Source organism: Camelus bactrianus, chromosome 8 (genome assembly GCF_048773025.1).
Source record: "Camelus bactrianus isolate YW-2024 breed Bactrian camel chromosome 8, ASM4877302v1, whole genome shotgun sequence".
In the NCBI taxonomy this organism is placed as follows: domain Eukaryota; kingdom Metazoa; phylum Chordata; class Mammalia; order Artiodactyla; family Camelidae; genus Camelus; species Camelus bactrianus.
This window is the reverse complement of record NC_133546.1, coordinates 76,283,714-76,299,282: the sequence shown is the minus strand read 5'-3', so window position 1 is coordinate 76,299,282 and position 15,569 is coordinate 76,283,714. Positions and strand designations below refer to the sequence as shown.

Sequence of the window (15,569 nt, the reverse complement as noted above, 5' to 3'; positions counted from 1 at the left end):
AAAGTTCCACGAAACATAACTGCTATACACAAAACTACCACAGCTCTACTCTAACAGAACTAAACCCTTTCAGTACCTGAGAAGTTGAAGAAGGCATCTTCTCCTCTAGAGTACTCAGAGATAAACACAATACTGTCTTAAAATAGTTACAGCAGAAAGAAGAGCTTTGTAAGACTTTTGTAAACTGGCATAGAATGACTTGCATAAACCAGCAAATCATACCAAAAAAAAAAAAAATGTAGAAAAGCTACAGAAAAAAATTCTCTCACTTTCTAATTATAACCATGAATGGAAACACCAGTGTTCCTAGTACTCCCTATTTGCAAGTTCCTGGCTGTACTGACTTTATACTAAAAGACAAAAACATATTTTTTTTGGAGTTGACATTTTTTTCTATCATCACCTGCTTAATATGATCTGTACTACAAGTGGGGCTAGAACTAGACTATGACACTGAACACCTCTTGTAGTATAAGGAAAAAAAATCTGAACTTAGCAAGAAAATAAAACGCATCACATTTTGATGTAAACATCTGGCTAGAAATAGTACAGAGAAGGCAGCTTGTCTCTGATTAATCCTTTCATTCATAATAAGATATATACTTAAAAGATCCTTTGCTTTTGAAAATACGCTCCCTTTCTTCTTGGCTAAATTTTACTCTAAAAAATGAGATACATTTCAAAAAAGGAGCATATTTTAAAAGCAGTATATATTTTAAAACATTCATTTCCTCGAGTGTATCTAAACACCTACAACATGAGTAATTCTTCTAGACCAACAAAACATCAGAGTGAAAACAATCACAAAAAAACAAATTTATTTAAAATGGTCAAGTCTGATCATGCTTCAAATTTTACTCAATTTTACTTTTCATCATTTTTTACCTTCAAAATTTGAAGTTCTTATAGAAATTCACCTAAAGGAATATAAATGAAATTTCTAAATTTTTCACTTATGTATGCCATTGAAGATATGTTTGTGTTCATAACAGGATGCTTAAGACTTTATGAGAAAATACGTTCCTAGACATTATGTGTTCAGTGAACAGAGGACCTATCAGGCATATTAGAGATTACACACACGGCTTGGAGCCCCCTCCCTCCAGTACACACAAGAAATTCCTCTTCTCTTTCATTGCTTCCAAAATTCATTAAATTCCACTAAACCTCACTAAATTCCACTTGCTGCACATCTGTTGCCACCAGCAGAGTCCAAACCACCATTACGTTTTGCCAGAACCACCACAACTGCCTCCTAAAAGTTCCTGTATCATCTTCCCACCCACTGGCCACACTACATTGGATCGTGACTCTCCCTTCTTTGAACAGCATCAAGTGTTTCTCTATAGCCTTACGTTAAAATGCAAAGATCTGGGAGGTCTTTGTTCCTCTAAGATGAAACCCTTGCTTACTCATCAGCATCCTCCATTGTCCTTCTCCACTTCCTCCTCGCTTTCCTCTGCCTTTCTTTCGGTTCCCCGAGCATGCCACAATGGTTTCCATGTCCGGTCCACTGCACATAGCATCCTCTTTGCCTGGAATTCCCTTCTGCTGGCTCTTCACAAGACTGACTTCTCATCTTTCAATCTCTCCTTAAATATCGGCTCCTCTCAGAGCCTTCCTGGAGCATGCTCTCTAAACAGTTTCCCCTGTGTGGTCTCTGTCTCTGTACTCAGTTCAGGTTCTGGTGAAAAGGGAGAGTTTTGTCATCTATGTGAGTTTGTCATTTAGATCTTCTCCCACACGCTGAAGTTCTACAAGGACAAGGACTCTGCTTGGTTCATCACCACGTCGAGTGCCTTGGATGAGACTCTGCACACAGTAGGTCCAGACTAAATAATATCTTCTGAAGGGAGAATGAATAGCCCAGCTCACTGCAGAGCAAGCAGTGCCCTGCTCCGCCATGCACCAGCTGAAGAAGTTCACATCCCCTTTCCTTAATGCTACCTTCTCATCCAAAGCTGATCTAACAGGTTTCCACCGAAGAAGTAGACCACAGCTGTGCTGAAATCAGAACTCAAGAGAATTTGGAAAAGACTGAGTAAGAAATCTGCAGAACTTCAGGAGCACAGAACACCACTAGGCTTAGGAGGAGCAGAGGGACGAGAACAGAAAAAAACAGGGAAAAGCAGCCCAGTATCCAGAGGGTCTCTCCCACGTTACTGAGAGGAATGATTGTATTCATGATGGAGATGTGTCTGAGGTGGTGACAGTCTGCCAATGAACTGCCCAAATTTCTGTGTTATCCATGGAACTTCTGCCACCCACTATTACAGCAAGACATATTAGCACATAGGGTTCTGGGAATTAGTACATAGAGTTCTGGGCTTAGTACATACTGCTCTGGGTATTGGCACATAGAGATCTGGGTATTAGTACATGGAGCTCTTGGCATCAATACACAGAGCTCTAAGCATTAGTACATAGTATATACATAGTATAATGTATTAGTATATTAGCATATACAACCTAACGGTCACGTGTGGTTTGCAGAGCTTAAAGGCACAGTGACAAAAGACAAGGGCTTCTATTCAACTGTTTACAGCTTCAAAGACACACTTTTGTTTAATTTGTTATCTAGTATAACATGTAATTTTGCTGTTAGATACATGACTTTAAATGAAAATCCATATTTTCAAGTGTAAAGATATATGTATATTTCCCATACTGCTATGAGAAACGTAAATATATTGATATATCATTTTCTCAGTAATATTTTTGGTTCTCAAGGTTGAGTATTTTAAAATTAGGTTAAATATAAGCTACCACATTTCCATGATTAAATTCATTCTAGTCCCATACATGCTGGTCCTCAGAAGTCCCTATGTTATAATTAAATCTGAACAAAGATTGTTGTTGCTGAAAAACCCGTGCCCTTGAGATCTGAAAAAGTATGTCTATTAAAAGAAAAATTTGGATGCAGCCTCCCTGTCAATTCAAGGCTGACTCATCTGAAGCTGTGAAGAAGGGGAGAAGAAGAGTGTGTGTGACACGTGTGTCCATGTCAAAGCCTCAATGCAGATGGTACCCAGCGATCCAGTCCAGGATGTGAATGACCACTGCACAGAAAGATCACTTCTGGAAAAGAGGAAGTAGACAAGACAGAGACAGAATGGCCTAGTAAAATCCTGACACTAAATACTTTGAATTTTTATCTAGAACCTCAATTCACTTTTTGTTCAAAGAATGAAACTGATAATTCATTACAGGACTTAAAAACGCCTACCTAACAAGAGAAAAATAAGTAAAAATAATCAGTATATTAAAACCCATTTCTCAGTTTTTCCAAAGGTAATCAGAGAAACTCAAACCAAATAATCTCAATAGTATTAAAGAACTTGTATTCACAAGGTCTTATAGATACTAACTTTCTTTCTGATTGGTCTTCACACTGAACCCAGACTCTGATGTTACACTGGTCATTTTTATATGATGAAGTTAGTCCTACACATATGTGTGTGCAGGTACACACACACACACACACACACACACACAGACATAGTTAAGTTTATTTTCTGGGAGTTAGAAATCAACAGTAGCAATAAACCCAATCATGAATGGCTCAAGAGTTATAGAGAACTGACTCCTGAATATGAGTTTTTCTGAAGGTGCGAAGATGTCACATGATACTTTCATCTGATACATTTGCTTAAGCACACATATACATTCATACAGAACCATTTAAATGGTCAAAAAAGATAGAAATTAATAAATAATTAAAAAAAACTTACTACAAAGGAAAGCTGATGGTTCCACTGGTGAATTATACCAGACACCTGGAGAAAAATTTACAATAATCTTTCATAAACTCTTCCTAAATAAAATAGCAGGGAATACCTCCAAATTCATTCCATAAGGCCAGTATTACCCTGATACCAAAATCAGACAAAGACATCACAGGAAAACCACAGGCCAATATCTCTTCTAAATACATACACAAAAATCATCAAAAATATTAGCAAATCAAAGAAGCAACAAATCAAACAGATAACCAAGTAGGATTTATCCCAGGAACACAAGACTGTTTAAACATATGAAGATCAATCAAAGCAATACACCAAATTATTAGAATAAAGGACAATAAACACATTATCATCACAATAGATGTAGAAAAAGCATTTGATAAAATCCAACATCCTTTCATTATATGAACCCTCAATATCCTAGAAGTAGAAGGAAATTTCCTAAACCTGATGAAGAACATCTACTAAAACCACACAACTATAAATTGAGAGTATGAGATTTGCAGATACTAACTACTACATATAAAATAGATAAACAACAGGTTTCTACTGTATAGCACAGAGAACTCTGTTGGATATCTTGTAGTAAGCAATAATGAAAAAGATTACAAAAATGAATATATGTATGTATATGTGTAACTGAAACATTATGCTGTACACCAGAAATGGACAAAATATTGTACACTGACTATACTTTAATAAAAAATAAATATAATAGCAGTTAAAAATAAAACTAAACCCTCACAACTTTTATCATATTTACTGGGGAGAGATTGAAGGTTTTCCCTCTAGTATCAGAAGCAAGACCAGTATGTGTAGAATCACCACTTTTTGACAACTGGAGATCCACATGCAAAAGGACAAAAGTGGATCCCTCCCGAATTTGACACAACATTGTAAAATGATTATAAATCAATAAAAAATGTTAAAAAAAATAAGAAAGTGGATCCCTCCCTCACACCATATAAAAAAAAGTAACTGAAAATGGATCAAAGACCTACACATAAGAACTAAAATTATAAAACTCTTAGAAGAAAACCTAGGGTAAATCTTTATGACCCTAAATTTGATAATAATTTCTTAGATATGACACTAAAACTTACAAGTAACCAAAGGAAAATAGATCTATTTGACTTCATCAAAATTAAAAACTTGTGCTTCAAGGTACTATGAAGAAAATAAAAAGACAACTCACTAAATGGGAGAAGATATTTGCGAATCATGTATTTGACAAGTATGTAGTATCCATTATATATTAAAATAAACTTTTACACCTCAACATAAAGACAAATAACTCAATTAAAAATAGACAAAAGATTTGATTGATATTTCTCCAAAGAAGAGATATTAAGAGCCATTGAACACATGAAAAAATGCTAAACATCATTATTCATTATGGAAATACAAGTCAAAACCACAAAAAGATAATCATCCATACACTTCACACCTACAAAGATGGCTATTAACAAGAGACTGACAATCACAAGTGTTGGCAAGGATGTAAAGAAATTAGAATCCTCGTATGTTGCTGGTAGAAATGCAAAATGGTCCAGCTGTTTTGAAACACAGCTTGACAGTTCCTAGACAATGTAAACAGTTAACAAATGACCCAGCAATTTAATTCCTAGCTTTATTTTCAGTTTACTCAAGAGAACTGAGAACATATGTCCACTCAAAAATTTGTACATCAATGTTAAAAGCCATTTTATACAGCAGAAAAATTGGAAACAATCCAAATGTGCATTAGCTGATGGATAAACCAAGAAGTGGTATATGCATACAATGGAATTGTATTTGGCAACAAAAGGAATGAAGTCCTGATATGTACTGTAACATGGATGAATCTTGAAAATATTATGCTAAGTGATAAAAACCAGCCATAAACAATCACATATTATATGATTCCATTTACAAGAAATGTCCAGAATAAGTAAATCCATAGAGACAGAAAATAGGTTAGTGGTTTCTAGAAGCTGGGTTTTAAAGGGAATAAAGAATGACTGCTAATGAATCTTAGGTTTCTTTTGGGGGTGATCAAAGCGTTCCAGAATTATATAGTGGTAGTAGTTGCACAATCCTATAAAAACTAACCTTTACACTTTGCAAAGGTGAATTGCAAACATGGTGTGTTTTTTTCCCTTAAATTTGAAATGCAAGCAATCACACACACACACACACACACACACACACACACACACACACACACACACTGAATTGACCTATGATCTCTGTACCTCTCTGGATTCAGTGTATTCCTGATAATGTCACCTTCCACAGTAATATAAACATATTTTGTCTAAATATAGTGTTTTCATTGGCTACATATTCTTTTTCTGAAGTTCTACTTTCATACTCCAATTCCAATGTGACCAACCATCCCAAGTTTTCCCAGCCCCGGGGGTGGTTTCCCAAGATATGGGATTTTCAGTATGAAAACATAGAAAGTTCCAAGAAAACTTGGTTCTTGCCTAATTTTGTACAGTTTACTTAACTCCTCTTCTCTTTGTTGAAGTCCTGACGATATTCTCTGTACTGCCTTTTACACTCTTTCCTGCCAACGCGACACCTTCTCCCTGTGCTATTCCATTTGCACTAATGGTTTTATTATGAAGCAGTTGCTCAAAATTAGTAAATCTCATCTAAGTCTCTCCTGAGGTTGAGACACGCGTAGCCAACTGTCTTCTGGCTGTTTCAATCAGAGATATCTTTGGCCACTAATACCTAAGTCGCATGCTAAATCAAAACTGGGTTTAGTGCCTAAGTTAACTCTCTTGATATTAGCACATCCATTCAATCTCTTGAACTAAAAGTGAGTTATCTCCTCTTGTCTTTGCTTTATCATCACATCTAATGACTCACCATACTCTAATTACAGCACCTGGGAAACTTCTCAGACCTGCCCTACCGCCTGCCTCTCGTGCTTGGTCTCACTAACGTCCGTGACTGACACTGATGAGTAGACCAATGTTTCTCCTACTTTTTAAATCCATGATCACTTTGAGAAACTCAAAAACCATATAATGTTAGGTCAACTTTCAAGACACAGTATTAAAATTGAAACCAAAGACAAGGCGTGATGTACAGCTTATGTTCTCTACATTAGACAGTGTCTTATTCCATAGACAGTCCAAAGCAGCACCTCCTGAATCCCTCTTTTCTCTCTGTCTCTCTCTCATACACACACCACACCCCCACACACGAACTATCACCCACCCACACAACCACACAGCACACAGGTACACACATGCACACTCACAGGCTTCAGCAGTGAGGACGTGTTTTAAGTTATCCCAGCCCAGCCTGATGTTTTGGGGGTTGGGGCAACTGTTCTTTCCTCCTGGAAGACTGTATTCCAAACCTGCTACCTACTGAACTAGTCATCCTTCAGAATTCATATTCACCATGTGGGCTCTGAAAATCCTTCTCTGAACACATCAGCCCCAAGGAGGATAGATCATTTTCTCTGTTTTAACCTACTTCTAATGTTGCACTTAGCACAGAGTAATATCATTTACCTGGCTGTGTAACGGATGCCCCCAGCATGAGAGGGAACTCTAGCTCACTTATCTATGCATCTTTATTTCCTTCTTTTTTTTTTCCTGAGAACAAAGGTTCTCTTTTATTTATTTATTTATTTTTGTTGAAGTATAGTCAGTTTATAATGTTGCATCTTATATCTCCTTATAACTGAAGAATAGGGGCCATCAGACTCAACTTACTAAACTCCACTAATATTTCTGATACATGTATTACTTGGATTAAATAATGACAACTTATGCAGGAAGCTTAAAATAGGACTCAGGGGCATTTTAATAATAACTGAAAAAAGAATCTTTGGGTAGTTTCTATGCACAGTTATCGAAAGTATAAAGTATATTGACATGTGCAGCCATCAGTCTAGACTTGTGGAATAGAATGTACCAAGTAACACAAATACAGGTACCGTACTTTGTATCTCTTTGCTAGTAATCAATCTTTCTTTTCCTACTCAGCCAAGCGTTTTGAAAAAGTGATGTACAATCAGTATCTCCTTTTCCTAACTTCTCATTTTCTCCTCATACCTACAGAAATGGAGTATTTCCATCCACTTATACATTAAAACTGTGATGGTAGATGCCAGCAATGCCCTCTCTATGGCCAGATCCAAAGGACATATTTTATCTCTTAAGTTATTGACTTTTGGCTGCTGTTGGGCATTCCCCGTGAGTCCCCCTACCACCTTGGCTTCCGGTTCTCCTGCTTCTTTATCCACCATTTCTCAGCTGTGTCGGGGATCCTCTTCCTTTACTCACTCCTTAAGCCTCGGTCTTACCTCGGACTCTCTGTTGTTTCCTAACTCTATTCCCTTCAGTGATGTTGTCCACTTCCCCAGGTAACTGAGTGCCTCAGCTTCATATATCCAACCATTTCTTGGACATATACCCTCAGATAAAGCACAGGTACCACAAAAATCATTATATCGAAATTTGAATGCTTTACTGCCCCCCAACACTTAGGGCTGATTTGCTTGTTCAATTCCGCATCTCAGTTGGTGGTCTGCCATCACCCAGACCACTGATATAACAGTCCACCTAAACTCTTCCCTTAAAAAAAAACCAAGTTCAGTTGACAACGAAGCACCACCTATCAGGCTTGCTTCATTCTAAGCTTGAACTGTTTCCTTTCTAGACCCTCTGTTACTCCAATAGGTCAAGACCTTGTCATCTTTCTCTGTACTATTATCACAGTCTATTAATTGATTTGCTTGTCTCTAGTTTTGCCCACATCACATTCATATTCCATTATCCTGACTTCTGCCAAAGTAATACATATCTTATATAGGCATAAGTGTACATATCTAGCAAATATGACTAAGCCACTCTCCAAATTAAAATCCATTAGTGCATCCTTATATCCGTGTAGTGTTTATTAAATTTTATATTTTGACCCAGTTATCACATACGGAAATCTAAACCCATCCTACAGTATTAACCGGGGATGCATATTTACATTTCTCTTCAATTTAAAACATAAAAACAACACTGCCTCCCCCTACAAAAAAACTAACTTTTTATTGATTTTCAGACCTACCAGTAGGTTGTAACTCACAAATTTGAAAACACTGACCTACAGGCTAAAGCCCACCTTAATACCCTCCCACGAACTTACTGTTGCTCTTTTCAAATCAACCTAGAAAGGCATTTTTATGGATATGGAGAGCTCAGTTTATGAACATCACTCTCTAGAGAGAATCAGTAGAAATAAGGAATGAACTGCAAACTTTAAATTCTTCACACCACCTGAAGAGAAATTCACTATTTAATTAGAAAAGCACAGAGTCAGCAAAGCGACTGTCAGACAGGAGGATCCAAAGAGATGACAGTTGCTTCTTCTCAGCCGCTAAACTCAGAGGGGCCACCAGAAAGTTTCCACAAGGTGCAAGGTGAGTTACAGCACATTTCCACAACCATGAGTCCATGGAAAACAAAGACAAAATCAGAAAAAAATGATCTGGAGTCTTACTAGCAAGGATGCCAATTGCTACTTCATATCTAATAACTCTAATCTTCAGTGGACGTTGGAATGAGTGGGAACAATTAAAACGGAACGTCAACATGTGGAATATAATGCATCTTAAAAATCAATGTTAATTCCTCAAAGAACCTTCTCCAAAGTTGCTTGAATCCTAATATAAGTAAAATGTTTTCTAATGCCTAGAACATAAGATGGAAGGAGGGGGACTCACAAGTTTTCCATGAGTTGTCAAGAAAAGTTCCACCATTAGGAAAATGACTTTACAGTTAAAACATTTATAAAAAAATAGAGGCAGCATCATTGAGAGTACTTCTTCCAACTTAGTACTTTACTCATTGTAAGTGTGAATCATTTTCACTATGGTTAAATCAAAATTATTTACATTCCTTGAAAAGTACTGATTAAATGGAGATGACATTCAAGTATATGTATTGAGATAAAATCTATAACCTATCAATTTTATATCCTGAAACATAAATAATTTTAAATTATTTGTGACTGTAATATACAAAATATAAGAATTTAAATGTTTTACGTAATTTCAGTCTTTGTCAATGTGAATAAAAACTTGACATAGCAAAAGAATTACAAAAAATGTACTTTTCTTGGCACAGCATTTTGAAAATTTCATTACTTTATTTTGGTGTTACTTCAAAGAATTCTCAGATAGCTAAAGAAATCTACAGGATATCACTCTTAAGACATGTTCCTTCAATGGTTTTTGCTAAAAATCTTGGAAGGAGGCATTTCCCCAGTAGTAACTACTTGGCTGTCATGGTTATGCTAAGAGTATTGCCACTGCTGAGGTATTTTAAGGAAATGTTTAATCTTTATCACCAGGAACATAATTCTATTCAGAAGATTGAATATATCTTGCTACTCTGAATAACCTTAAAACTCTTTACATTTTATCTATCAAAATCCACTTTTGCAACTCAGAGTTTACTTATTTGGTTTCTTCTCCATGTCCTGCTTGGATTGGCCATGTAACTCCACACTAGGATCTACAGTCAAGGTTACAAAAATAAAAATAACACTGATAGGAAACCCCTCCTTCAGACTGTCCGTTACCTTTAAATAACATAGTGGGAGGGCAGATGATAAACTACTCATCACTTCCATTATTTACAAGCTCCTCCCCTCTCTGTGTCTTGCGTCCTCACTTTTCTAGAATCTGAGGTTCCAGCCCACATACATTCTAAATCCGAAAGGTACGGAATTTCTGACACCCTAGTTCCCTGAAAAATGTGCCCATTTCCTCTAACTAGTTTCATCTTTCCAACATGGCACCAGAAACATCACTGAATAAAGATACTGACTACCCAAAGCTCAGGACAATTTAATCTAATTCAATAGTAACCTTTTAATCACCCCATACACCAGAGAAGCCCAAGTTTCTAGTCTCACATGCAGTGTGAATGAATAAATCTGTAACCAGCGATCTGGGTAAGAGACGACATTTTCAGTCAATAAAACCAATGCCATACTCACGGTGGAGGTTGATGGGGCTGGTGTTCAGCATTTCTTGGGGTTTTGCAGGCAGCAGGCTTCACCATGTCCCTGACCACACACCTGGGACGCATGATAGACAGCACAACGCACTATTAATTATAAAATGGGTAGAAACATCTGGAAATTAAACATGGTACTGAAAACAAGTCTAAGGGGAAATCTCTGCAAGTCCCATTAATCTTAACCTGGGGGCCCTGGAAAAGCCCTTCCAGTTGGAAATCTTCGACTCAGGTGTCCAAGGGCTCAATGATACCCACATGAAATCTGTGCTAGCCTCAGGGCTGGATTTCCCTTTGAGTGCCAACAAAATGATTGTCAGCAGCTTTCCCCATAGAAGCAACACCGCGGAAAGCTTCGGCTTCATTCTATGAAGACATCTGCAAGCTTAAAAATAAGAACAGCTGTTGGGCTGGGGTGGTAAAAGACGGGCAGGATTTTCCATGATTGTGGCTATTTTACTAAAGGATGTGACTCTTGTTTCATCACCACACAGGTCTTTCTCTTTGTGCAAAAAGAGATCTGAGAGACCTCAAGACATCCCCTATGTTCAAAATCCCCTTCAAGCTAAGAAAAGAGGAAGAGTTAGAAGAAAATATTCATATATAGAGTATGTGTGTGTATGTGTATGTACACATAAAACAGAGAAGAGCCCTGCACAGTGTGAAAATAATCAGTGAAAGCTCTTTGTGTTTTAAGTCCTCCAGCACAGGACAAATAAATGCAGAGGGCAGACCATAGCTCCAGAGGGCAGCAGGAGGAGATTCTCTTAGCCTCATGTCAACAGGGCTTACAGAGTGTCAGAGCGATTAACTGGCACAAACCATAAAACACCCCCATCTGAGGCTATCCTTAGATGGCTCAGATTTTCTTTCACCTCAAGAGCTTTAAAACAGACATAGCTTTGAACAGGGAAGCCTTGGTTACAAGGCTGAGACCCCACATCTTAGACTTTGCTAAATGGAAAAGCCTGTCAAAGCTCAAGATTCTCCAACGTGAACCTGGTTCTTCACTTTCAGGAAGGTTTTGACTACACTTGGAATTTCGAAGACATGGCTCATATTGAAGGCTAGCCATGGGATTCCAGAAGTGGATGGCTGGTGAGGCAGTGACAGATAAACTATTTTCCCGGAGACAAAAGCTGCATGGCAAAATTCTCCACTTCTGAAAGTGATGATACAGGAAACATGGACACAATGCACAGAAACATGCACACACACACACAGCTCATTCCAAACAAGATCAAGTAAGACATAGAAGTCCATAAGCAACATGACTGAAAAAGAAAACAGTGCCTTTCAAAGCCTTCCCTCTTGGGATAAAAGTAAGAAATGCAGTGTTTGTCTAGAGCTAATGTTACACTCTTCATGGACCAGTCAGGAGCACAGGTCAAAAACATCCACAGGAACCAAGAGCCTTCTGGTCTCCTTCCACAGAGGAAAAGGCTGCTTTCCTTCCATTCTGGAACATTCCAGAACATTCCAGAAGGCAGATGTGAGGGACAAGTAATATCCTAGGGTTTCTGAGCTCATAGATGCTAATATAACTTATACAAAGTGCAGGGCCCAGGAAGTTCCATTTCACAGCACTGGAAAATCTTTAGCAAGTCTCACTCAACTAAAAATAGCATGTGCAGCATGCTGAATCTCCATGCACTGGTTTGTGAAAATATCGGAAATATCACCAACTTTGGGAAAAAATTTGAAAAATTATATCTATGAGAAACCATATGCAACTTTCTGTCTTAGTTCATTTCTTTTTTTTCCTCTCTCTAAATATTCAGGAATTTACACAAAGCTTTGGGGGGGAAAAAAAAAAAAAGAAACCTGTCATTTAATTTACACAAAGCTTTGAGGGAAAAATGAATCTGTCCCTTAATTAGAGTTTTCCTTAAATGTGCTTTTAAGTCACTCTTTTCTGATAAATGTGGAATATTTATTCCAGCAGAAGGCTAGGTTTCTGAGCAAAGCATGTGTGTGTGGGTCTGTGTGTGGGGGGGTCTGTGTGTGGAGGGGTCTATGTGTGTGTGTGTGTTTGTGTATGCCAAAGACCACATCTATGCAAGAAAATTCTCATCTAATCTTGAGTACCCAGAAACTTTTGGGTTTAAAACAATAATAGCTGGCATACTTCTCTCTGCACATGCGGTACAATCTTTTGAATAAAAAACTTCATTTGCATTTCTGAACTTTAAAATTTTATTGGATATGAAAATAAACACATCAAGACTCAAAACCATCTATTTAGAATTTAAATGTACTTATTTTAAAATATATTTACTTAATATACTTTACTTTTTAAAATTAAAATCTTATTGGCTAATGAAAACAAACACATCCACACTCAAAAGCCATATATTAAGAATTTAAATGTACTTAATTTAAAATATACTTAATGAATATACTTCATTTTTTTAAAAAACAAGAAAACAACATATTTTTCACACTGACATATATCCTGACCACAGGTCTAGAGTAAAGCAGCTGGATGTTGAACCTTTGTTTTCAAGGGGAAAGCTGTTTGTTCCAGATTGCTAATTATTCAACCAATTTGAGGGGGCTCTGAACAATGGCAAGATGTATCCCTGCATTTTCTGATTTGACTTCTTTTTAGCTGAAATTCTTCTAGAGAAAAAGAAGAAAAAGAACCTATACTCAGAACAAGATACATAAAATAATACATTGCATGCCTAAGAGTTTTGTCAGCCTGAGCGAATTGACATTCCTTTAAAATTACAATTGAATTGTCATGTCTGGCACCATGCACTTTGGAGGGATAACCCATCACGGTGTTGTCAGTTTTCAAGTGTGGAAATTCTTTGGCCCCATGATCTTCCATACACTAAACTTATTCTAGTAACACCGACCCCTCATACTTGAAGAAACACAAGTGAAATTTCAGTATGACCCTATTCAGTCTTCCTCAACGTATGATTTTTTCCTTCAGCCAGACATAAGGAGGCTACAAGTGCTGACTTGCCAGAATTATCATGGATTGAGAGACTGGGAGTTTCAGAGGTGTGACCTCTTACTCTTGCAATGTCTCTAATTACTCAGGGGTTTATCAGACGGTCTTGGAACTGCGTGTAAGCAAGCATCCCTCATCCCTCAAGCATCACTGAAAATCTATGCAAATGAGGCGTTCGGCAGCCCCCTGCCAGGGGGAGCTGCTCCTCCTGACTCCGCCCCTCGAGCTGCCGGGTTTTATGAATGACTGCAATCAATGCGCTGAACAGCTGCCAACTGCCCACTCAGCGGAGGCTACGCCGCCCTGCAGCACATGCGGGAGAAGACGCATCGCCTCACGCCTGCAGATGAGGCTACAAGGGGAAGGCTCTCATCTCTCCGCACAGGAACTAAATGTGCTTCCAGATCCTCAGAGTACGTGAATTAAAAATTCTCAGTGCCTTCACAACACACAATTTACATAACGACTTTCTCCCCTTTGAGTTTCCATTTTGGTGCCTGCAATCAGGAGTGCCCCCCTTCTCCTTCCCTACTTGCAGGAAAAGAAAAAAGCCAAAACCTCACTGTTTTATGCAATTTGATCTCTGTTGAACTTTATCTAGATTGTTTTATCATTCTTGATTAGTGTCAGGAGACAAGTTACTGTGCACGAAGCCGTCAAATAGATTAGGACATGTTTACATTTTTGTTTTCAATCTTTTGGTTTTTGGACTTCACTGAGGTTTCTCTTCCCATCAGTGGAGACAATAACGACATTCACATAGTGCTGGGGGAAAGTGTATTTGTGCTTCTCTCCCCAGTGTTACTCTACTAGCCTGCATTGGTCATGAGAGATCTTAGAATCAGTTAAAATGACACCACGCTGAGAATTTTTCCAAAATACAATCTTCTAATTTGCTGATCGCCAATCGAAATACATAGAAACAAGGGGAGATAGACAAGAAGGGACTTTGGGGGCTCTGGTTTCTGTTTCCAGCCGTTTTCTTCTAAACCTCCCATTCAAATACTTCAGACCCCTCTTCTGCAAGCCTTTACCCCAAAGCTCCTAAAATATATGCAAAATTCCCATCTCCAGCCGGATCCTTTCTTGACTCCAGACATCCAACTGCCTCCCCAGTGTTTTCGCTTGGATTTCTAATAGGCCTCTCAGAATCAACCTTTCCAACTGGAATTCTTCATGTGTTCCCACGCACCTAATGCTCCAGCAGTCAGTGCCATCTTGGCTGATTGTAGATACATTTTTCCAGCTGTTCAGGCCAAAAAATTTAGACTTGATTTCTCATTTCCCTGGGACCTGTGAGAGAATCCTTCAGACTGGTTTTAATTTCAAAATAATTGCTGAATCAAACCTTTCCTCTTCCCTTTCCACTGTTCCCACACCTGTCCCGGGCCAATACCATCTCTCCCTCAGATTCCTGCAGTAAACTTCTCATGAGAGCATCTGCCCTCTTCCTTAAACCTATCTTCAGCAGAATAGCCAGAGAGACCGTTTGGAAAGAGAAGTCAGACCATGACTCCTCCGCTCACAATCTTGCAATGTTCCCCAGTTAACTCACAAAAAGTGCCAGAGACCTTAGAATACAATCCGGCCTCCTGTAACATTCGGAATTCATCTTAGACTTTTCCTTCCCTGCCTCCCTTCCTCCCTGTTCACCCTCCTGCAGAGGCAATGGCCTTCCTGCCAGTCTTCCTCACATGCAGCAGGCCTAGTCTCGCTGGGGTGGGGCCTTGGCCCCAACCACTCCTTTTGTCTCGAATGTTCCTCCCTGATATTAGTGTGACGAATCCTCTCACCTCTTTCAATTTTTGGCTCAAATGTCAGTTTTTGATGGTTCCT

The 15,569-nt window shown here is 38.3% G+C and overlaps 1 protein-coding gene across 1 annotated transcript in view; it reads right to left on the bottom strand.

Moving 5' to 3' along the window:
• The window catches only part of RIMS1 (regulating synaptic membrane exocytosis 1), a 451,285-nt gene that overhangs the window by 362,937 nt on the left and 72,779 nt on the right, over positions 1–15,569 (bottom strand). The window contains 2 exon segments of the mRNA XM_074368769.1: positions 5,944–5,952; positions 10,734–10,829. Coding sequence (XP_074224870.1) covers positions 5,944–5,952; positions 10,734–10,829 — 105 coding nt within the window.